The 23,608-nt window shown below is 44.5% G+C and overlaps 1 protein-coding gene across 4 annotated transcripts in view; it reads left to right on the top strand.

The window, feature by feature from the left end:
• AATF (apoptosis antagonizing transcription factor) overlaps nt 1-23,608 on the top strand; it is a 52,513-nt gene that overhangs the window by 19,816 nt on the left and 9,089 nt on the right. For 2 of the 4 annotated variants that reach the window (XM_035561142.2, XM_035561141.2), the window contains exons 7-11: nt 102-266; nt 1,002-1,085; nt 11,719-11,786; nt 13,692-13,772; nt 17,063-17,134. In XM_035561142.2, coding sequence (XP_035417035.1) covers nt 102-266; nt 1,002-1,085; nt 11,719-11,786; nt 13,692-13,772; nt 17,063-17,134 — 470 coding nt within the window. Of the gene's footprint in view, nt 1-101; nt 267-1,001; nt 1,086-11,718; nt 11,787-13,691; nt 13,773-17,062; nt 17,135-17,494; nt 17,876-23,608 lie in introns of those variants that run through there. The other 2 variants (XM_035561143.2, XM_035561144.2) reach the window with 2 other exon arrangements.

The raw sequence follows: 23,608 nt of genomic DNA on the forward strand, positions 1-23,608 counted from the left end.
GAATGCTCTCTGCTTATCCACTGACATGGAAAGATAGAGGAACACTGCTGCCTTGAGGAAAAGCTTTCTGCATTATCTGACACTAGTTAATGTTGTTGCAGGGTTTCGGTGCCTTTGAGCGTTCAATCTTGACTCAGATTGATCATATTATGATGGACAAAGAGAGATTACTACGGCGGACACAGACCAAGCGATCAGTGTATAAAGTGCTGGGAAAGAAGGAACAGGAATCTCATCCGGTCCCTGAATCTTTGCCTGAAAATTCGGTAAGGGTATTTTGTTTATGTAACTCGTCCTGTGGAAGCAGTGAAACTCTGCAAAACAATTAGCTCGAGCCTTTAGCAGGTAATTTTCTTGTTTGGGAGAGATTTATGGAGGACCTATCTGAGTGTTGATTCGTGTAATGTAATGGCTAACAAAAAGATGTAGACATTTCAATTCCATTTTTATGGCGTTTGCATTATCTCCTGTGCCAGCTCCTGACAGGGGAAAACAGTGTTTGTTCTGTGATTGTGCTGTAGGAACTGATGGTCACTAAATCAGCTTCTTGAGGCAGCAACTGCAAAACTTTGTTTTTACTCTGGAGTTTAGAGTCTTTAACCCAGAAAATCATACTGCATGTAACCTACGGAGTATGGTAGTAGTATGTCTGTTATTAATTTAGTATTTAAGAATGAATAAATACTCGATTCTGAGAGATCATGTAGAATTACTGCACTTGCAAGATATATTTTTGCCATTACATTAAAAATATCTGTAGTATTTTGCCAGAAAGACTTTGTATAGTCCTATTTATTTCCCAGTAAAGGTATCATAAATCTATTTTGACATTGGCAGCGTTTCTGCCTTGGCTTTAAATGTATTCCTAGTCCTTAAAAGCTTGTTATGGTGGGAGCTTTTCTCCATTTTTTTGGATCTTCAAGCTGCTACACATGAACTCATCAGAGCTGGGGACAGAAACATGCATCTACGAGCCTTCAGTATTTCCTTTGTGCTTCTAGGAAGTCCTTCCTCAGACTGATTCCAACAGGCACCTGAAGGACATAGATGAGGAAATATTTGATGATGATGACTTCTACCACCAGGTAAGTGACCGTAAATCCCCGTTGGTGTTATGGCTCCACTTTTTAACATTTACCAAACTAATGCAGTCAGTTCTGTGGTCTGCATTTCTCTGATCAGTGAAGCTCAGTCATCTGTCATAACATCTGAAGTCTCTGGGGATTCCTCCAAGGATTTCACTCTCCACTTTCAACGTAGGGCTGTGTGAGCAAGCAAACTTGTGTTGTGGATGTAAACTTAGAGCCATTACTGGAACTGCTGTGCTCAAGTGAGTCAGGGCTGCAGGATAAGGCCCGTGTCTGTAGCTCTCACTGGTGAGCATTGCTACACAAGGAAAAAAATCACTGAATTCTCCAAAGGTGACCGTTTTTCTGTGGGTAGAGTCCAGTTATGAAAAATGATTCGAGTAGATTCTCAAAAGCACCTCAGTTACTCTCATCTCGACCTAAATCATCTCATCTACCTACAGGATGAAAAAAAACTGCAGGGCTTCTGTAGCACTTTTCTTGGAGTTGTGCCAGGTTGGACTGGGGCCAGCTATTCTTTTTATTTGCAGAGTTCTTAGAAATGAGCAATCTGCACCAAGCGTGTGGAGGCTGAAGCTTAGGGAAACCTTGTGTTTGTAATTTATTTAATAAATGACAGTGCCAGCTGTATAAAATACTGAAATTGCCATATGCTGAGGAGTATGATTCACTGTAAGTCGTACCCCAGTGCATGAAAAACTAGCTTTGCTCTGATGATCTACGGAACATTTTAACTTCAGGTCTAAACAAATACAATTATGTCCTTAGAAAGGCAGAAATTTCTGATCTGAATAGTTATTAAAGTGGCTAGCAAAGTGTTTAGGCGGTGGAAAAGAGCTGTTGCTATGTGGCTGTGCTCTGATAACTGATCTAACCAGGAACATGCAAATACTTTCAAAATTTGGGATTTCGTGTTCAGAGCCAGGACTAAAGAAGAACAAAATGACACGTCAAGTTGGTGGTTCTTGTCTGTGTTTTATGGGTAGGAAATGCAAGGAAATTCAATGCAGCCTTTTTTTCCCCTCCAAGAAAGTTTTCAGCACACTTCCAACTACTACTGTTGTTGAAGTGCGAGAACATTTTGCAGTAGACCTCAGTTGGTGTGGAATGACAATTCTAAAAACCTGTTGAGCGTTTCATGTTTGCGAGGGACCTACTCAGGGCAGACTGCCTCAGGGCCTGGAAGATATTCCACGCTAGCTGTTCTCCACATCTGTGCGCTTCTTGTGAAACACCTCTGCCAGTATCGCAGTGAATCGAGCAGCGTTCGAGAGAGGTGAGCGAAGGTGTTGGCTTCATCTGCATAGGCTTTAAAATGGAGGTTGGAGAGTGTGTGGTGTTGGCAGCAGGGGCTGAAGAGACCAAATCTGTTACGCAGAGGGATAATACTGACCTAGAAGGTGGGGGCCAAGTGGACCTGAAGCCCAGCTTTGAGGTTCAAGTGGACCATAAGAACACAGAACTAATTATGGAAGTATAATAAAACAGTGAAGTGGTCAAGGAGAAATAGCTGTGATTGGCAGTCTTTGGACCTGTGCTTATTGGCCATGAAATGTTAAATTTTTTAAAGAAAAATAGCAATAGATGAATGGTCCATCTTCCTTTTTAATAACTTTAACTTCGATAAATCCTCACTTCAGAATTATGACTAGTCACAGCTTAGCTTTTCCCCTCACTGGTTAATTGGGGTGCTGGGGTTAATCTAAATTAAAACTTAAACTAATAGAGGTCATTGAGGGAAGAGAATCACCTGAGTAAAACAAATGGCTCTGCCAGGCACAACTGTGTCTTGGCCATTTCCCAAGAGGGAAGTGGCAGCAAATTGGAGTTGTTTCAGCATTCGGGAGAGGTGAAGGATGGGTGACACTGGTTTAATGTGCGGCACCTCCGGAAACATTCCAGATTGCATTCCTTGCTGTACCGACTGCTGCCTCCCGCTCGCGCTGAATAGGAGCAGGACCAGCCAACAACATCTGGCAGCACAGCAAGGAATGGGTGCAACTTTCGAAACCCCATAGACTCTAAATATGGTGCTTAGCCTGGTGGAGGCTTTAATCACTTACTACACTTTGGCAGCGGGCTACAACAGCTTATCCTAGCCTCGTACATCACGCACAGACATCTGCTGAGCTGCGAGGCAGCTACACATTCATTTTCCTTTCTTGCCTTCTTTTTTTTTTCTTCCCCGTCCCTCCCTCCCTTCCACCCTTCTCCTCTCCTCCCGTCCCCAATATGCTTCTAGGGAGAGATGATCTGTAAAGATTACTGCTTCATTGTGTGCAAGTAATTGTGGGGATGCCAGCCCCTTGACAGACACCGTGCAGCACCTGTTCCACTGACCTGGTTAATTTCTTCTGTTGAGTGGGATTTGGCAGAGATTGGAGCTGAAGCCAATTCAGTGATAAGGCTAAAGAAAATGGCTGTATGTTTTCTGTCACCTCCCAATTAAATTGGTTTCATAAAGTGCTTTCCTTTATTTGTCGGGGTGGTAAGCTGAAGCTGAACGTTGCATTCAGAGAGGGTAGAGTGCATTACAATGGAGTGCTGACAATACAGAGAATGTGTTTTCTTTCACATGGGTCATAACTATGCAGTGCTTTTGTGTGCGGGTGTGTGTGTGCGTGCATGTGTGTACACGAATAAATAAAATGTAGAAGGGGAACTCGTTCTTCAGGAGCAATCAGCAGCAATGGCTGAGCTAAGGTACTCAGAAACTCTGCGTAATCCTTATCGCAAAGACTATGTGTACATTTCAGTGGGTGCTTTTTGGGTGCTTTTTTCTTTGTATTTACATTTAGGTACGGACTTGTTTAGCATTGCTTTAATTTTTCTGAAAAACACTTTATAATCGTTAATTTTGATTACTGTTTATTATTGAATAGTATGATCTATTAAAGGTAAAAATTTGGATAAAGAAGGACACGAGACACCAACTTTCTGTATATTTCAGTGTGAAATTAAGTAATTAAAGATCTGATAAATGTGCACAAATTAATTAAAGTAGCTCTACTGTTGTGTTAGAGACTATAATCCAGAGCTCTGTAATGAGAGGGAAGCCAGAATTTTCTTGACTAGGTCTGGTGCTTGCTGGAATTCACCATGTGGGGCTGGTGGAATTTTACAGTGGTTCAGGATTTAACTCTGTTCTCACTGCTCATCCCACTTCACCTCTCCTCACATTCCTCAGTTGTTTTAGAAGCAGTTACAAGGGTTCTTGTGGTGGCCCCTGTTGAAAGGTAACACATGGCCAAACTGAATAATGCAAGCGCAACATTTTTATGTAGGTTGCACCGGATGAGCGTAGTTAAATTGTTTCAGAAAGATCCTCATTAGTGACAGCAGTGGGAGGCTGGACCCCATTTCCTTTTCTTCTAAACTCTTGGGCATACATGGTTTTCAGGAAGGAAAAAGGCTTTTTATTTTCAGAAGTCATATTTATGTAGAATTCTTTACAGCTGATATTGCAGCATTAAGACTTAAAATTCCAGCCTGCTACCCGAGAGCTGCTGGTCTGCCATGCTACAGTGGAGATTTTATTATTAGTTTGAAATACTCTAGTAAAGGAGAGTGGAAATTGGTTTATTTCCAACAGGAATTAGGTTAGTGTTCACATGCTAAGCGTTCCACCGGTCGCAGCTCTTCCCAGAAAAAAAGTTCGTCACTGATGGCAGCAGGTGTGCCCAAAGAGAATTAGGAATATGCATAATCCCTGCTCCCTCCTCCCCCTGGTTTTGTTGTGTTGAACGTCACCGCTTTTTATAATGCCTTCAGTCATGTTTGTGATGGCCACAGCCTCCAGAAGCTAGGCAGAGCTGGAGCGGATGGGGACTTGGAGTCTTCCAGCAGCGGTGGCAGCAGTCTGTGGGGCAGGGCTGGCGCGGCGCTGGAGAGGACTGCCTTTCTTCAGCTGCTGCCTTGTGCTGAAATGAACTCGTGGTGTCTGGGATTTGCTCCCGGGGTGGGTGAGCTTACGTAGTGGGAAGAGTCTTGCTCCATTCCTTGTTTATACCGTGATTATCTAGGAAGAGAGTTGATGTTGTGGAAAACTCTGATATGAGGCCTTGTAACTTTATTTTTGTTCCTTGTAGGGTGGCACTGTATGTGCCTGCCCACTTTTCACACTCTCTGTGAAAGATGGGATTTTTCAAAGTGAGGGAGACATCTGGCTAACTTTCTTTTTCCCAATTTAGCCTTCAGAATTCCTCCTTTAATCTGCGTGACCACAAAATGAATCTCTGACTCTCTTGTTAAGATACTCGTAGCTCAATTTGTTTCTCTGCTGGGCTGTACATCTTTCCAAGTCACAGCTTTTTAAAATTCTTGACATCCCTGAGTCCCAACCAAGAGTAGGCCTAGAGCAGTTGCTGGGCACATACCGTGTTTTTCTCTCTCAGGTATTTGATAATGCCATAAACAACTAATTACTAATCTAGTGAACTATTAAAAGTCGATACCGGTGAAGAATAGAGAGAAGACTGGCTTTCTGACAAGCTGGTTTACCTTAATTAAACTGGTGAGTGATTAATATGGACAGCTGATCTTGTGTCTTTAATTAGATGCATTTAGAGTTTTGTGTGAGTAAGAGATGTCTCGAACCATCCCACAGGTTAATGGCAATACAATACTCTTATCACAGGCATGTATCTTTCAAATGGCTGGGTAGATGGTTAATAACACGTTTTAAAGCTTGATTTGAAACGTCTCTTAATGGGATATCAGAAAATACGCAAGTCAATGCCTATTTTATACAAAGCTGAATTTCAATAAAATATTTTTTAAAAAGTGACTCTCCAGTGATTTCACCTCGCAGGTTAGATTTTTACATTATAAATAGATTACAGGAAATTATATATCAAAAAGTGTTTTGGGGAGGATTTAAGAATGCAGTTTGAGATGCAGTACAAATTTCCTCTGGCACTGCTAGAAATCCAAGTGGTGTTAAGCTGCTAATGTGTGGCAGCTCGGAAGAGGAAAAGAAACGTCTTGTTTCTGTGTCAAAGCAGAGTGCAGTGTAAAATGTAAAGAGACTTGAAACAGAAGCAACCTTTTCATTATTTATGCTGTTTACAATAATTGTACAGTGTATATGTATGAAAAAGAAGGAAAAAATGACGTGATTTATCATGTCTGTCCAAAGAATAAAGAAGAGAAAAAATAAATTATAAAGTATTGAAATTACACTGATAAAATGCAGCTCTGACAACTTTCTGTTCAGAAGTGGAGTGACTTTGCACTTTTACCACTAAAGAGGAAAAGCAGTTGGTGTTTGTATTCTTATTTCTTCACTTGGACTTGGCAACCTGTGCTCAGCTTCTGTTTTGATTTCCTACAGTGATTTTTTTAAAAAAAAAAAAAACAACTGCTTTTTAAAAATGATTAGAAGATAACTTAATGATAACACATTTTTTCAATGTGACATGTAACGTTGCAGCTCTCTGAGACAGGCTGAAGGTAATTTGCCTGATCTTTTGAAAGGATTTTGTGTTAAAAGACATCAGGGCGCTGTGAGTAGACCTTCATGCCACAATAATTGTTTGTTTATTGTCTCCAGTTACAGATGCATACTTAGCTAGAAAAGCCCACAGAGGTAATTTGCAAAAATTTTAGAGTTCCTCACTAATAAAGAGTGGTTTTTTTAGCCAGGGGAGTGACAGTGCTCTCTCTAATAAAGGTGAGCGGCTGCTGGTAAACCTGTAGGCTGGGTTTCTCACGTTTTCTCCTTGTTTCTAAATCCACATACAGTTGCATCTTTTTTTGTTTCTGTTGCTTTCAACAAACGACTAAGCTGGCAGAAACTGTACAAGGTTCTGCTTTCCCGTTGCTCTGCACAGTTGTTTTAAAATGAACATTGTTGGCCCCTCGTTTGATATTACTGGTGCGGGGAGCCCAGCAGGACTGCCGTGACTTCCTCGTACAGCGGCCGGCACAACGACCGGGCTGAGACCACGTCTCACCTCCCCTCATACCTGACTCGGTGAATTCAAAGCCGGCGGCGCCACTCGTGAGACAGAGCAGGTGGCTTTGATGCACGGTAGCAGAAATGACCCGTGCCTTTGCTGGCTTCTCTGAAGACTTGAATAACATCAGAGAAAAAGTGTTTCTTTTGTTCCGGTTATATTTCTGAGGTTTGTAGACTAAACTGTTTCCTGTGATGCAGTATAGATCAACTTTTGCAAAATATTAATTTGAACCGGTCTGTGAGGGCAAAGAAAAGTCTCTTTTGTCACGAGGCGTATTTCAGCTATACTTAGCTCTTTGTCTCAACTGGAAATTCTTAGGGGTCTGCAAATCAGAAAGGTCAGCAACGGTAGTATTAGAAACACTGATAGATAGTGCATGAAAATGAGACCTAACCTCTAAAATGAAAATTGACCTCCAAAATGAGAAATGAATCTCTATTACCCTTGAACAACACCCTCTTGGCATTGCTAAATCCCTCCAATTTGGTACGATGTACTGCGTCTCGTAACTAGCAGAGAAGGGGAGTCCCTTTAAGGTGAATTCTTTAGAAAGCACACATCAGTGACTCCAGTGTAAATTTTAACAATGGCTTTGGTGTCAGCGCAGGTAGGTGAATACAAGCTGCTTTTGAAGCTTTCTCCTTCGGTCACATCCTGTGGGTACGTCGCGTTGCTCTTTGTTAGCAGTTGCAGATGTTAATTCCTCTCGGGTGCTCCGAACACAGGAGGGCGAGTCAGTTCTGCTCCTGGCCCAGCGCTAGCGCTGCCTGTGGCCTTTGGCAAGCCACGCAACGTGTGTGCTTTTCTTTACGTGCCTGACAGGTAGACCCTGGTTTTGACCAGGGAGTCTGATTTGCTTGGGTTTAATAGGATTTGCAAGTGCTTGTTGATACCTGAATGAAAATTTTCTCTGATGTGAAGCTTTGAGTTCGGAAATGCACTCATGGCAAGCGTTGCCCTGTCATTCCCGAGACAAACAAAACTCACACAAGCAGCTTTCTTTGCTCTCTTCCACTTACTACTGCCCCTTGTCCACTTTGCCCATGGTTTATTCTCCTGGTTCCTGCTTTCGGTAGGAGCAGCTTGGAGCCGGTAGTGGAGCTGCAGGCCCCTGGGTCTGCAGGTAGGCAGTTGTGTTTGTTTGCATGGCAGAGTGAGCTGGGGTTTCTGAAGTTCAGGCAAGATGTGAAGAGGTGAAGGAGGGAAAGCAAAAAAGGGATACGTTTCAAATCACAGCCTTTTGATGCTGAAATTGCCTAACTCCAAACTCTGTCTTCACACATCAGGGCTTAATTCTGATAGTGATTTACTTACACTTCCTAGTTAATAATTAGACATTGGGAGACACCATATATCACTCCTAATGGAATATATGGGGTCTGATGAGAGTTTTCTGTTTTGACTAATAAATTTAAACCAGAATCGCCAAGCTTAATGAAATATTACAGCTTCGGAAGTGTTTTAAGTCTTGTGCTGTGAAAACAGTGTTACTTTATTCAGTAAATGAATTTATCATTCATTCTGTATCCTGAGCCCTAGCTGGCTCTGGAGCATGGGCTGAATGCAAGACGCTGAACTAGAAAGCAGAAAAACTAATCAAATCCTTAAAGACCAAAGGCAGCGAGGCAGGTCTAGACTGACTTTTTCAACGGTAGCCTCTGGCTACATCCACTTTTATTTTAGTAACCATTGTTAGCGTGATTTATAACTTTAGCTTTAAGACGTACACTATTTAGATGTAGTAAGATGCTTCGCAGCTTTTATTTCTCTTTCCTAATTTCCCTCTTCTCCCTGCTCTTTTTTAATTCCCCCTCATCCCTGTCTCCCTTCCCTCCCCCCAGCAGTGTCCCCAGTCTTGCAGGTGACGCCGCGTTGAAAGAACGTTTCACTGCCGGCCCCAAGGTCAACAAGGCAGAGTCTGCCCCAGCTGTGGCTGATGTGCTGCTGGCCTGCTTAGTGCCGAGGAGACGACTGTGTGCAGGGCTTCGCCTCCTGCTGGTGCACAAAGCTCTCCCCTGCTAGCTCTGGTGAGAGGATGCTCTGAGCACAGAGGACATGTCCCCAGTGAGTAACGGGACCGTGCTGTTGCCCTGCCAAGCAGCACACGGCTCAGCACCTCGCAGAGCTGTGGGCAGAGCTGTAAGACCTGGGTGCCACCAGCCCGTGAGCTGGTGGGCCACCAGGACGAGGCAGTCCTGCAGAAGGCGTCCTGCTGCTTAGCTGAGAGTGTCAGGACGTGCATGGTGCCGTGTTCTGTGCCTCGGCCGCTGCCATTACAGCTCAGCAGTTTTCTCCGTGCATTGCGCCAAGGAAGCAAGATAAGAGGTGCCAGTAAACACATCTTATTGCCGGTACAGGAAGAAACACTAAAATGTAGCAGCACCATTTCTGGCTGCTGTTAAAACCCTCCCTCCCACCTTGCTTTTGACAGCATATTGACTAGGAACCAAGATCCCATTTCTGCTTAGCCTTAAGGGCAGCTGTTTACAGAGTAGCAGTGTTACATAGGTTTACTGTGTCGTATGTCTGTGTAACACTGGATTTGGATCTTGTATTTAGCTGCCAGAAGTGACTGTGATGAAGTGGGAGAGATAAACTGATAGATTGTGTGCCAGAAAGATGTTGGGAATCAATCAGATAAACAGGGCAGAGAAATAGCTTGCTGTTTTCTAGTGATAATAAACCAGAGGCCTCTGTTCCTGGAATTCTTAAATGTAATTTCTGTAGTAATAATCTCCAAAAATAGGCAAATAGAGGGGAAAAAAAGTAGTGGCAGGATTTTAATTGTGCTTGAATTGTTCTTTTTTTTAATATGATGTAAGCCTTGAAGGCAGGGGAAGATGTGGACAGGAATAAACATTTACTCTGTTGCTTGATTGTCTTCCATTTAAAAACAAAAAAAGGTCGTAAAATGATAACCATCTACTTTTAAATGGCATTTTTTTTGGCCTTTCCCCCTCAGTCCAGCAGCGTACGGAAGCCAGAGCAGTGTGCGAGCTCCTCTGGCTGTGCAGTGCCTGGGGCAGCCCCAGGGACCAGCTGTGCCCGGCGGGGGCCGCGGCAGTGCCCTGGAGGCCACCCGAAGGCTGCTCCGAGCACAGTTGGGCCCCGAGGTGAGCTCTGCTCAGAAATGCTGCCGCCTCACTGAGCGGGTGTCTCCTTCTCCACATCCCCTGCTGCCAGCTGATGCCAGCTTCTTCCTTGTCCTCTTGCCTTGGCTGCGCGTGCTTCGGCCAGGTGAGGGCAACAGCCAGGAGCCGGCTGCTCCCCCAGCCTTACGTCCTGGGACTGTTGCTGTGCCCTGATTGACCATCGCACACCAGCACTCCTACTTGAGCAAAAATACAGGGTAGAAGAAAAGCATTGTTCATCCATTCTTGGCCAAGAAGTCTGTAGAATTGACTGGACTCCCGTATTTCCAGGTCTGTGTCTGAGCCGAGGCAGTAACTTCGCTTGTCGGGGCATCCAGAAAGAGGTCATGCACCTCAGTTTTGCAGGGTTCGTTTCTGTTCTCTGCAGCAATGTGTGATACCCACGGCACAGCACCTTCAATCCAGTGAGTGGTGATAAACACCCAGCCCCGGTCAAGTATCCAGAAAGGCTGTTCACAAGGGTCTCTGGCTGCAGGAAGCACACAGGACAAAACCTAACCCTCAGGACATGAAAAGAAATAGAAAAACCTGCTTGAGCATTCCTGCTCTGGCTGTAAAAATTATTTCGCTGTGCTTTTCCTCAGAGCCAGCACTACTGCCTAGCAGAGCTTGGCGTCTGTTTTGTGGAGGCTCGTGGGGCAGAGATCTTCTTGCAGATCTTCCAGTGGCACACTTGTCAGGAGGAGCTGGGTACACAACAGCCTGTGGATGTTCAGGCTTTTTTCATCCTTCCAAAAGCCCAGCGAACAGTAACGATCCCTGAAACACCAGCGGGATTCCTCATTCTGCCCCTCGGGGAGAGGAGCGACTGCCTCCTGTCAGGCTCAGCTAACTGAGGAGCAGGGACCGGGCCCCCGCCTGCCTATTTCTGCAGCATCCCCCAGCTCCTCATGTATTTGCACTCCGTGGCATTGTACAGTTTGCTCTGGGCTCCTGTGACCAGCAGTTACTGAATGGTCGGCCTGTCTGACGAGGCCAGAGGTGGCTTTGCAGTGCTACCATTCCAGTCCTTTGCCCTTGCTTGATGACCTTTAGGACATCGGTTTGCTTTGCCCATGCAGGGCTCCTTGTGCTTGGCCATGGTGTTCCTAAATTGTGCCCCTCTGGCTTGGCAGAACCTTTTAGATGCTCTTCAGATGAATGATATGATGCTAAACGTCACCTAAATAAACCGTAGTATGTCGAGGGGAAGACTCTCCTAGTCCTAGATCCATCTGAAATGAGCTTTGTACAGAAACGCTTCTGTTTGCCTCCAGCATTATGCTCCAGTCACGTGCACTGCGGGGACTGTTTTGGAAGATAACTGCTTTATCCCTTGGAAAACTCTTGTGGAGAGGAAATGTTGAAAGGCTTTAGTTCTTGGCATGCCATTTTCTAGAGAGTTTCAAGAAATGAGGCATGCAGATTCTCTTGGGAACTTGGCACCTAATTTCTTAAGTTTTCCGAGAAACATGTGAACCTGTTTGCATTAACTTGTCTTTATTGTGCTTTTAAATGGAATTTTTGTCTCTCTTGTAGCTCCTTCGGGAATTTATAGAGCGTAAAACCAGTTCGCTGGACCCCAACGATCAAGTAGCGATGGGCAGGTGAGTAGGAAGCTGTCTGCAGCATCACTAGCTTCTCCCCAGCGCTGCAGCACAGTCCAGGAGTGCAGAACTACTTGTGAGCTTCCAGTCCTGCCCCTTGTAGACGGCAAAATTGTGAGTGACTCTGGAGAAAGCTTCTAGGTTTAATACAGTGCATTGCCCTGAGGATACTTTGCAGCCATAAAAGGCTTGTACCACACCGTGGATACCTCTGTCACAGTGGTTCATGTAGCACAGAGGATGCGTAGAGGAGTGTCTTGTCCTGTCCTGCCTGACAAGAGGGAGCTAGACGAAGCAACTGTCCACTGCTGAAGCTGGGCATTCTCTCATTATGAGCTCTGATTTGCCATCCTTTTAGAGGAGTGAGCCGTCTGTAGTGAGATCAGTTAAAATGAGTCCTGTTATGCTCTCTCCCTGCTGTAAGCAAAGATACTGATTGATTAGAACAGTGTCAGGGAATGTTGCCTGCATGCCAGAAGTAAAATATAATTCCATGCAGGGAAGTTTGTATTCCTCAGTTTAATTCTGTGCTTAGAAAACAGGGAACATTTCAAATACTGCCTGATAAACAGTATACATTTAAATAGCCCTGGGCTATAATTGAAAATAACGTAAAAGCACAGGAAGGTTGGAGATGCTGGAATAGGGCTCTCCGCTGAAAAAGGAGTTAAGCGGGTGTGTGTATGGGGAGGGGAAGAAAATTCATTAGGAAATTTTGTGTAAGTAAAATAACTTTTATCCTTGTAAAATACTATCCAAATTTTAGTGCAACATGTCAAATATATTTTGTATATGTCTGAAATATTATGGAAAGCTATTCACTATAATTTAACATGATACAGACAAAATTACATTTAAGTGGTGATTACATTGTACATTTATCTGACTTTACAATAAAATAGATTACAGTAATTAAGATTATATTAAGATTGCAGTAATTGGATTTTGCTAGATTTTTTCCCCGATGTCAAGTTTTCATTCTATAAATTAGGTAAAATGATGCTCATTTTCGTAAAAAAATATTTATAACTTGTAGAAGTTTTTCCCTACTGAAAACTTCTTTGACTGGATGAGATTCTGTCTGAGGACTTGAGCCTTCCCTTCTAAATTCTGCTGGGGATCAGACAGCACGTTCTGCAAGTGGTTTTTGCCTTTCTTTTGTAGTTCTGCTTAGTCATAGGTGGAGCATTAGAGAGGACTTCTTGCTAGATTTGCCAGGTTTAATAGTCAGAGAGGGTGGGGAGAAATACTGGCTTGTAATTTTTTATATGCTTTGCAGAACTGAGGGAGGAAATAAATTCAGAGCATCTACTGCCCTGTAGCACTTCTGTTCATGAAGTTAGCATAGCCTATCTCACTTAAAGAATCAGTTTAGAGCGTCAGACCGTCAGTACTGTTCAGGGCTTTCTATGTGCAAAGTAGAAATCATTCTAACAATCAATGCCAAAACTAAAAAGGAGTACCTTTAAAGATAATTTTCACAGATTTTAGCATTTATATTTGGTAAAGATTTTCTTTTTAATCCTAAAGATTCTTTAAAAAAAAAACAGTTATCAAGAAAGAATAAAAAATGGAGCCAATCTTGTGGTCTCCATGGATTTCCCTGCAGACGAAGAATTCTCACCAAACAGTGATCGTCTCATTGGGATCATCAGGTCTGGCCTATGAGTCTTCTTGTGGCTGGCATGAGGAGAAATGCTTGCTGTTTAAAAGCTGTGTCCTTGGAGTGAAGCAGTGGCACAGGCATTTGAAGTTTCATACTTCTTTTCCTGAGGTTCTGATCTCCTTCGCTTCTGTACATGCATTGGGTAAAAGGGCTGGAACGGGCTTCGGACCCCAGTATAGCTAACGCTTATCTGCTTCGTGGTTCTAAAAATGGTGTAACTGTCATTTTGCATTCCTCAGGCAATGGCTGGCCATCCAGAAGTTACGGAGCAAAATAAAGAAGAAAGTGGACAGAAAAGCCAGTAAAGGAAGGAAAATCCGGTGGGTGACAGCTTCTGCAAGCAACCAAAAGCTCTGATTTTGCCAAATCAAATGTGACTGCCCTGGGTTGGCTGCAGGGTGCATTGGTAGGCCTCTTTGCCCCCTTCAGGGCAAGCTGCCTTGCTCTGGGGCATCCACTGTGGAATCTTCATGTTCTTTGAGCCTAGAATAAGGGGTGGCTTGGAGGCAACCTCTGAGCGCTGCCCAGATCAGTCTTAGCATGAGTGTTCCTCGGTCTCAGAGGGCACTGGAGACTGGTGTTCAAATGCCCCTAAGTGATTTGGGCTCATGATTTCTGGTGAAAGCCAATAAGCACCTCTTGTGCAATATACGTGTGGCTGACTAAAGTACAGATAGCAGCTTCAGGGGAAGATTTGTAGAAGTGCCCAAGTGAGGTACATGCCTACTTCCCACGCATTGTCATTTGCAATTTGGTGTCTAATCTCTGTTTGTTTTTAAGTCACATCAGAGCTTTCTTTAGCATCACAGCATTTCGCGTTCTGATTCCTGGGTCACGAATTCGGGTTGATGTCTCTGTGTTTCCAGTGGAAGAATTGTCCACGCTGTAGGGTGGAAAAGGAAGCAGCCTGGAGAAGATAGTTTTTGTTTTTTTTTTTTCCCCTTTGCAGAGCAGATATATTAGCCTCCCTGAGTTTAGCATGACTGCATGATTTGTAGTGGAGGAGGTGTTTTTGGCAGGGAGGCACGCTGAAAAGCTGCACCGCTTCCTGAAAAAATCCGCAACATTAACCATCCTTTTGTGAGTAAACTATAAATCGTGAGTTTAGATGGCATCTGATAGAAAGTCAGTGGAGTCAGTCTGGGTCAGGCCTGGCATAGCAATTTTTAAGATAGATGTCATAAGATAATTTATTAAAAGAGGGAAGAGCTACTTTGTTGGCCTGAAAAGCCTATAATTATTGACTATCAATATTCTTTTCTGTCAGCATCACACATAATTGGATATATTCATGATTCAGTCAAAACTACTGACAACATCACACAACTGAGTCAGACTCATAAACCTCTAGGAATAATGGGGAAGTCTCTCATTGTGTGCAATCTGTGCGCTTCAGCATTCCTGAGAGATCAGCTATCTTGCCAAGTCAATTGCCTCTTAGATCTTAGGTGCCCTTTTTTTTCTTCGCTAAATAAAAGTTGCACTGACCCCTCAGGAAAAATATCAATAAAAGAAAAAAATGTGTCATTGTCTGGTTTTAGGATTAACATGCAGTTAAGCTCCAGCATCTTTTCAGAATCGTCCAAAAGAGCCCAAATTGGTGTTTTTAAATAGTTGGTTCTTCCACTGAAAGACCATGTGTCACCCCAAGCAGTTTGTCTGTCTCCTGTTCTTTTTTTCCCCTAAAATCAGTGGTGCTTAGATTTGTTTTCGTGGAGAACTTTGAAATCCCGGAGAGCAAAGTATCAAATGCTAAATTTTACCTGTCTCAGTAATTCTTTCTTTTTAGCAATCCTTTAGCAAACCTCCAATATTAGAGCGCGTTTGGGTGAAACGTGCTAGTTCATTATAGGGTCTGAGGATCTCCAAGTGCTTTCAAAAGCAGTTGACCTTGTGCTTGACATGGGGACCTGTTCCCTTCATCGATGGAGAAGTTGAGGCATGAAGAGGAGAAGTGAGCCCTTCCAAAAACTGCAGAGTTGAGCTTAAGAGACCAGGTGCCCAGACCTCTGCTGTCCCTTGCTAGGACATGCCTTGTCTTGAGGTAGATGCGGATCAGCGATGTGTGCACACCTACTGTTCTTGTCAGCGCTGCCTGTGCTGCAACAGGGGATGTCTTTCTGTGAATGAAGTTAAATACTCGATATCTGCTAGACTGAGATTTTGAAGGTCCCGATTTTAAAAACATGACGGTAATTAGTTCTGGACAAACAACTTGCATCAGAGAATTTATCAGTATTGCCAAGTCCCCTTACTACTTAGCGTCCATCTCTGTGTAAGCTTTGATCTGTATGAATCCATCAGTTTTTAATGTAAGTGAACTATTCCGTAGCTCAGCCTGTTGACCTGTTGTTTGGTGCAGTGCTAGCCACGCAGTGCTGTGTCTGTTCCCTGATTTGATCATTACAGCGTTAGACCAGGGCAGTTCCTTCCATTACGAGTGACAAAGACTTGATTGTGTAGAGAAGCCCTTGTGTAAGGGTGAGTGTGTGCTGTGCCTGAAGAGCCATTCTGAAATATTCTTGTGAGCTAAAAATCCCCTCAAGGGAATGTTCCTGCATAAGCAAACAAAAGGGAGTGCAGAGGTGACAAAGAGAAAAGGTGATTCTGGGCAAATGCTTGTGAATCCTTTTGCCTGCTATTTGTCAAGCTCTAAAAATAGCAGCAACTTGGATAAAACATTTCAGACTTGGGTAGGCAGCATGGTAGTGCACATCAAAGCTACTGGTTTGGAATCTCCTGCCCTTACACACTAGCGTTTAAAGGCACCTTCACATTCACAGTTTTTCAGTACTCTGTGAAATTGTATATGTCAGATCCTGGGCTATAAGTCATGAAAAGCCACTGCAAGTTCCGAGCTCAGGATGGAAGGCAGGAGGGCGACCCCATATCTGTAGGTGCATCACAGCATGCAGAAATATTTTGGTGGATCAGAAGCTGAGACAGATGCAGCACTTTATTACCTTGGACATGCCCCTTCTCTTCTCTCTGCAGGTCTTTTTCTTGACTTCTCTGCCTGGTTTTACATGTTGTACTTCTAAGTTATTTGGGATAACACTTTCCAGCTATGGGTATGTCTAACAGAGTGGGATTTTGAGATCCCTTAGGGCCCTAGCTACCACAGAGCAAGGAAGAAGTGATAGGAGGTGGATGCTTGAGAAAGTCTGATGCTCTGACACTGCTGCTGCCTGCAGTGCACTCTTTGGGCACACCTTCCAGAAGGTGATTGAGACGCCAGCTGAAGGGCAGGCCGAAAACAAGAGTTAGTTCCTGTCTCTCTGACTTTTCAGGGTTGTCAGTCTGGGAGTCTGATTAGGTACTGCACACAATTAAGGGATGCTACATGTTCTCTTTCTAGCTGTGTTAAAAAAAAGGATTTGCTTGTTAGTTCGTTGTACTATCTGATTATTCTTCTCTCCATGTTATAAGAAAGGTGGAGGAGGGAAGGGAGGGGGAATTGCCAGCTATGACTAGTAACTCATTAGATATCAGCCCCCAGGAAAGCCAGCACTTTCCCTTTTGGGGACTGGTATATTTCTATTCAAGCAGCAACATTTTCCTTTCATTAATAGTTACTAATGTGCTGCCTCTTATTTCCTGCACTATCCAGGTATCATGTCCACAGCAAGCTGGTGAGCTTCATGGCACCTATTGACCACTGCACAATGAATGATGATGCCAGGTGAGTAATAGATTAATTATGTTTCTCAAATGGCTTCATGACAGCGTGATATTGACCTGTTCTTCAGCCTGTCGCCCTCTCCATTTCTTCTTATCAGTTAACCATTTGTCACTGGCATCATAGCCTGGATGTCTTGGTCACATCTGTCCAGGCAGCCTGGCTGAGCTTTCACTCTGTAATTACTGTGACACCAAACAAGAAATTTTCATAAATCTTGGTACCTACGTTTTTACTTCTGCTTTAAAATTGCTCCAATTTTGAAATCTTCTAGTTATATAGGATTATTCTAGAAATAGTGAACCAAGTTATCTAGTATCTCCAGGTGTAATCAAAACTTATAAAGAATTTGTCTTTTAGCAGAAACGACAACTGATTTCAATTCTGCTCAGCGTGCATTTTCTTACTTCAGGTAACAACTGGAATAGTTCAGTCAAGATTCAGCCAAGACCTAAATGCTGCTTGTGTGTATTTCTATTTAAAGAGTGACAGATTTTATTAGAAGACTATGTTGTTTTAACTTGCTAATTATTAAAGAAGATACAAGTTAAGTTTTGTACGTAGTTGCTAGGCAGCTGTTCTACGTATATAGCCGTATTTCTTATGTATTACATTTTTTAACTAAGTCTGGAAATGCTGGGCTTTTTGTGGGAAGGAGGTGGTATAATTTTTCCAATGAATGGATGTGGAAAGCTTGAGAAACATCTTTCCCCTGGGTTGTGGAACATGCTTGTGCTTTGTGAGAGAGAGATGTCATTTGTCTGTTTGGGAAATGGAAACCAAATACCTGCTGTTCTCAGACTGCTGCCTTTTGGGATATTGCACAGACTTCGGGATGAAAGCTCTTCAGAAAGCTGGCACTAAGACATTTTGCGTGCATAATAAGACCCGTGCTGTTTCATCATGCATCTTTCTCATGTTTTTTTCTTTCTTTTTTTTCCCTTTTTTTTTTTCCAAATGAGAAAACTGCTCTGAGTACTGAATATTGTCTAGATCCTCTCACCACAAAAATAAATGTGTTGGACAGGCAAGGTGGGAGCTACTCCTCCAGCCACATAAGGAGGTCAGATCTTCCACCCCCTTACCTGGATAGGAAGAGAGGGGCAGAAGTGACTTTGACGTTGTGACGTTAGATGTGAACACTTTTGCCTATTTGGCAAATAATCAAGTGCATTTTTGTTTCTACTACGCAGGACCTGAGCTAGCCGCTCTTTGTGCTTCCCAGCTGGCAAGGACCTCCGTACCTGTATGGAACCAGGGTCTTTGTGCTTTGGGTAGTCCCAAATAAAACATGGGGTGGGGCAGACATGCACTCCTAATAGCGTCGTACCATCCTGTAGGAATTGTTCTGGGATGTTCTGCTCATTCCCCACAGCTTTTTGTCTGAGGGTAATTAGCAAGTAGCACGTGTGTGTGTAGGAGGAACCCGTTCATACCATATACGTTAGTAATGTGCATGCCTCTGGTATTTCTCTGTCCTGTCCAGTTGGCTGATTTTTTTTGTATACTTTGAGGAGATCGATTAAGGTTAGAGTGGCTGCCACTTTTTGCATATAATACATATTGCAGTGTCCTACAGGCTAGGCAGGCTTCCAGCCCCCTGCTCTATCCCCAGAATAAGGGAACTCAACTTGCAAGGTCTGTATGAGAGGGAGAGGGAGGTGAAAGATAGTAATGAGACCCTAATAATCCACGGGTTATCATGCTTGCTGGCCCCAGAGGTGACATTGCCTCCTCTTTCGCAGCCCACTGCACTCACTTGCGTTCCAAAAGTTGCACAGAAAATGCCTTCTGGAAGCCAAAATTCTCCAGCAAGTCAACGCAAGCATGAAGTGCATCAAAGCAGCTGGGACAGCCGAGTCATTTTGACAATAGCCTTCTTGGGCCTCGGCTGCCCTTCATCTGGCTGCCATCGTCATAACCCTCGCTCCCCTCCCTTCTCAGCAGGCACCTTGAGTCCACCACAAGCTGCAAGGAGCCTGGCTGACCCTCCGAAGCTGTTACAGCTAATAGGATGCTCTCTGTGTTACGCCGCGTCTGCATAGCTATCATCGTGGTAGGGACATAGCATTTGACATTTGGTTTACTGAAAATGTCTCCTGGGGGTTTTCTCCGCTCCGAGTGGGTTATTACATCGCTTGCATGTGTTACAGATTCTTTGGTGGCAGCAGCGTGGCAGCAGCTGCTGCTGCTTATTGTCTGACTGCAGGAACTTGCTCCTTACATTAGGTTTATTAGTCGCTTTGGAGGCCCGCCATACTTTCTGTTAATGGCATTTCAGTCACTTAGCTCTCGACGTTGCTTTAGCCATCTAGAGTGGAACTGTCGGCTGATGTGATCGCACACCAGCAAGCGTGCCTGAGGCTTGTATCGCGTGGGCAGCTGCGTCCCGTTCTGCCAAGATGAGGCTTGCAAGCAAACCCTGCGGATGGATGGGGCGGTGCAGGGCTCAGGCTGGGCGGGCTCAGGCCTGAGTTCAGCAGATGGCTTCGTGGATGACCTTGAGCAGTCCGTGTGCTTCCCTGACTGATTCCCCTTCTCTGCAGCAGAAAGAATCAGGGATGCTTTGAGGTCTGCTGTTGAGGAGGTGTAAAAAACAGTGGGTTAGTAGTAGTATTATTATTTCCTTTTTTAAAAAACATAGCAAAGCTTTTGTTTCAGATGAGACACGCACAAGTAGAAGCCTAAGCTTTCCCCAGTGTTCACCAAAATCACTGCTACAACACAACGAATGTGCATTGCAGACTGTTGCAGGCCTTCTTACAGTTTTTCTTAAGCAGTTTGTTCACAGCTGCCTCCCCACACGATGTGCTTAGGCATTGCTGAGTCCTAATGTTGAGCTTAAATTTCAATTGCTGGAATGTAGGCCTATCGTTTCCTGTGCCATTCACTAGGAGCAGATTCTTGCCTCCTATTTGCAGCGGGCCTTCCTCGTTCGGACAGCGTAGGTGGGCATTCTTGCTGTGCGCACTGTGAACCTGGGGTTATTTAGCCCAACTTCCTTCCTTTCCTCCCTAGTCTTACACCTTTTGTGTTTGCATCCAACCATAAAACACACTGAAAGTATCGGAGTGGCCGGTGTCTGAAAATCAGAACTCTCTGAGTGCTCTGGTTCAGCTCTCCCAAGATGAAGATATCTGCTGCTATCGGTGATTTTATTTATTTTTCTTTGAAAACCGTGGCCACCCCCTAGGGATCATTTCACATCGCTGCTTAAAATGCCTCTGCACTTGCCACGGGCCGTCGTACCTCTCCAGCAGCACACAGCCACCCTGGACAAGACGAGAAGAATTCAACGCCTGCGTTAAACTGCAGGTGAATTAAAAAGAAGAGACCAAGCCTGTACGCATGAGAGGGAAGCGGTAATGATAACAGCTTTCCTTTGTGACAGAAGAAGGTAATTTTATTGTTTGCAAGTGTGAATTACTATATTGAAAATGCAAGTATACACTTCACAGTGATGTGATCATGCTCCGAGCCATTTTTTTTTCCTGCTCAGGCACTTAAAAGGCATGACCCCAAAGTAAATACACATCTGAACAACAGGGTGCTCGGTATTGTAGTGCGAGACGTTTTAAAGTGTCAGTGAGCTGTATGTAACAAAGGGTTGTAGGAACAGAGCTGCCTGAATATTCCTCCTTTAGTTCTACCGGTGACCACGGTGTCAGGTAGCTGCGTGGAAAATGCCAGGAAATAAATATGTATGTGCAGATGTGGACGGGCAGAGGCTGGAGGGTGGCTGGTGGGGAAGTTCTGGTTCTCCTGTGGCTGTGCCAAGTCCTCACTCCCTGTGATGAACTGCACAAGCCCTTCGCCACTGGGGCAGGAGCAGACAGAGTTCTCTGTGACTGTTCCCTTGCTTTGTTTGCTGGAAGTGCTTTGAAGGCATGTGTCTCCGTAGCACTGTAATACCCAGTCACTTCTTGTATATTTAAATAGTTAATACAACCTAGGAATAAATCCGGAGCCTGATTCTTCTGTACATTTAAGCCATCTTAAATGCTCTGGCTGTACAAAGAGCCCTTAAAATAGTGCTAGGGGCTGCTAGCACTCACTCGAAGGTTCCTGTGAGTTATTAGCCTGGCTGTGGGACGCTCGGGACTTGTGGGGATCCGGCATGTCAAGTTCATCACCTGCCACTGCTGCTGGCTGTGGAAATAAAGAGCAAATACGTGTGAGGAGAAACGGTCTGAGCGCTGCGTGGGGAGAGGGATGGACGGTCCCTCCAGAATTGTTTTACAGCCGGAATTTGAGAAAAGAAACATGCAAGTACAATACTGCCTTTGTCAACATCGCTGCCACGTTCTTTCTTAGTCTTGCTGCTAGTTGGAATAATAGCATTCGTGCAGGCAATTAATCTTCCACTTGCCAGTTTTTCCTGCACCCTACGCATGGGCATGGCTGTTTAACCTTGTGCTCACATATATTATGCTGTAATGTGTGGGACACGGGTGGCCTCGAGCCCTCCTCTGTTTTAACCCCTCTTTGGTAGTATTTTAAAACATACACTGGAAAGTGATTTTTATGGTTGTCTTGGGGTATATGTTTATAGACTTAAATACATTTATAGGACTCTTGGGCCAAGGTTTTTCTAATCGGTCCAAGGTCATTGCTATGTAAATGGGCCTGCCCTGTGACAAGCCGAAGGCAAGAGCTTGATGTAAGTGTGCTGGGGTGGTGTTCGGAGGGGAGTAGCAGACTCGGGCAGGAATTTCCCAGGATTAGATCAGGATTGATCTCTCTCAGGTTGTGATTCACCTGGGCTTGAGGGTGGCATCGTGGGGGTGCCACTTCTTGGACTTCCCTTGCAATATGCGTTTCCCATCTTCGTGACCTGGGGGTACTTCAGTGGTCCCATTGCTCCAGGATCTGGCACAGCGTAAACTTTAATGCAATCATCCTTTGGTACCGGCATGTTCAACAGAGCTGGGAAGGTGCCTGCCTTCTCTGTTTTATACTTTGGGAAATGAGGCACAAGAAAATGACAAACTGAGCCTAGAGGTTCCCACTAAAGGTGTGCATGTCCATAAACACGTGCGTGTATTTTCCTCATGTGCAGAGATGCCATATCTGCAGGAGTGGATCCTATAAACCACCTAGTCGTGGCAAGGTCAGGTAAAGCCTGTGTTCCCGGGAGGATGTCTGTGCGGATTTTGGTTTTGTTATATCTCTCTGTCAGCTTTGATATACAGATCTTCAGATCTTTGCACTGTACATGTGGGTGGAACAGAGACTAAACACAGACACTCCAAAAAAAGGTCTGATATCAAGTTACTGCCAAGTTTGAGGAACGTCACTGTGTCACCTCTGGAGGACGGGTAACTTGCAGGAGAGATGTTCTTTAAGGAGCAGATGTTTGGTCCAAGCACCTTTATCTCCCACGACGACTGAGGTTATTCTGACAGGTAAAACAAGATTGTGCAAATATGCAACAGTGATCTAATCAGCTGGAACAACAGCAATATTTTAACTGGCGCTACCTTTTAACAGCATCATTAAGGGCTCTCATTACTCTTTTATTAGAGTCTCACTCTATTTCTTATCAGATTACAGAATGAACATAACTCATGGCACTGATTTGATCTCTTGTTAAAGAGGATTACAGCTTTGCATTAACTTGGATTGACACGGTTTATAATTTGCTGTTGATACACATGCTGGCGGTGTCGCATGTGTGACCCCCTCCCCACAGCACCGCTGAGGAGAAGGACGCCCATACATCATCATTAAAGATGGCACCCGGAGCAGAAACGGGAGGCAGGAGAAGGCTTCTCTGCAGTAAAGTCAGGCAGGACAAAAGAGATGTGCTCAAGTGCAAGCTGAAATTCAGGGCAGGGGTTTTGACCTGGCTGAAGGTGGGGGATAATATGTCGGCTTTTTCCCAAATTACCGGGAAGAAGCTGGCCATCACGGGACTGTGTCAAACCACACAGTATGAGGCACAGGCTGGTCCCTGTTTCGGATGGTATTGACCAAACACCCCCAGACAACCTGTCTGCCTGTGCTGGAAGTTACCTGGTCGACATGTCCCTGGTCTGTAGGAGCCGCAGGCTCAGGGGCTTCCCGCGAGGGCTGCGTGCCCGCGTTGGCCTCACCTCGTGCGTGGCAGCGGAGCCCCCAGCCCGCTCCCTTACAGCCTGGCTCTTGTACAGGACGCCAGGGCCTGCTGGGACGCTGGGTTAAGACACAGCTTATCCAGCTGCCAGCGGGGTTTGGATTAGAGCATTTCCCTTGGATTCAGCCAGGACGCTGTGTTTTCCCGACCAGCATCCTCACTTCTGCACTTAGCACAGCTGCTTTGTAGCTGTGTGTCTTGCAGCAAGCGGAGGGGGGTGCGTGGTAGGAAATCCTGGTATTAAAAGATTAATTTACTTATATGACATAAGAGTTTAATATAAAAATAAAAAAAGTAAAAAAGTTGGTGAGATACCAGCCTTTAACTTAGCTCACTTTGTGCTTTGGGTATTACAGCACCAT

Source organism: Cygnus atratus, chromosome 20 (genome assembly GCF_013377495.2).
Source record: "Cygnus atratus isolate AKBS03 ecotype Queensland, Australia chromosome 20, CAtr_DNAZoo_HiC_assembly, whole genome shotgun sequence".
NCBI classification, from domain to species: Eukaryota; Metazoa; Chordata; class Aves; order Anseriformes; family Anatidae; genus Cygnus; species Cygnus atratus.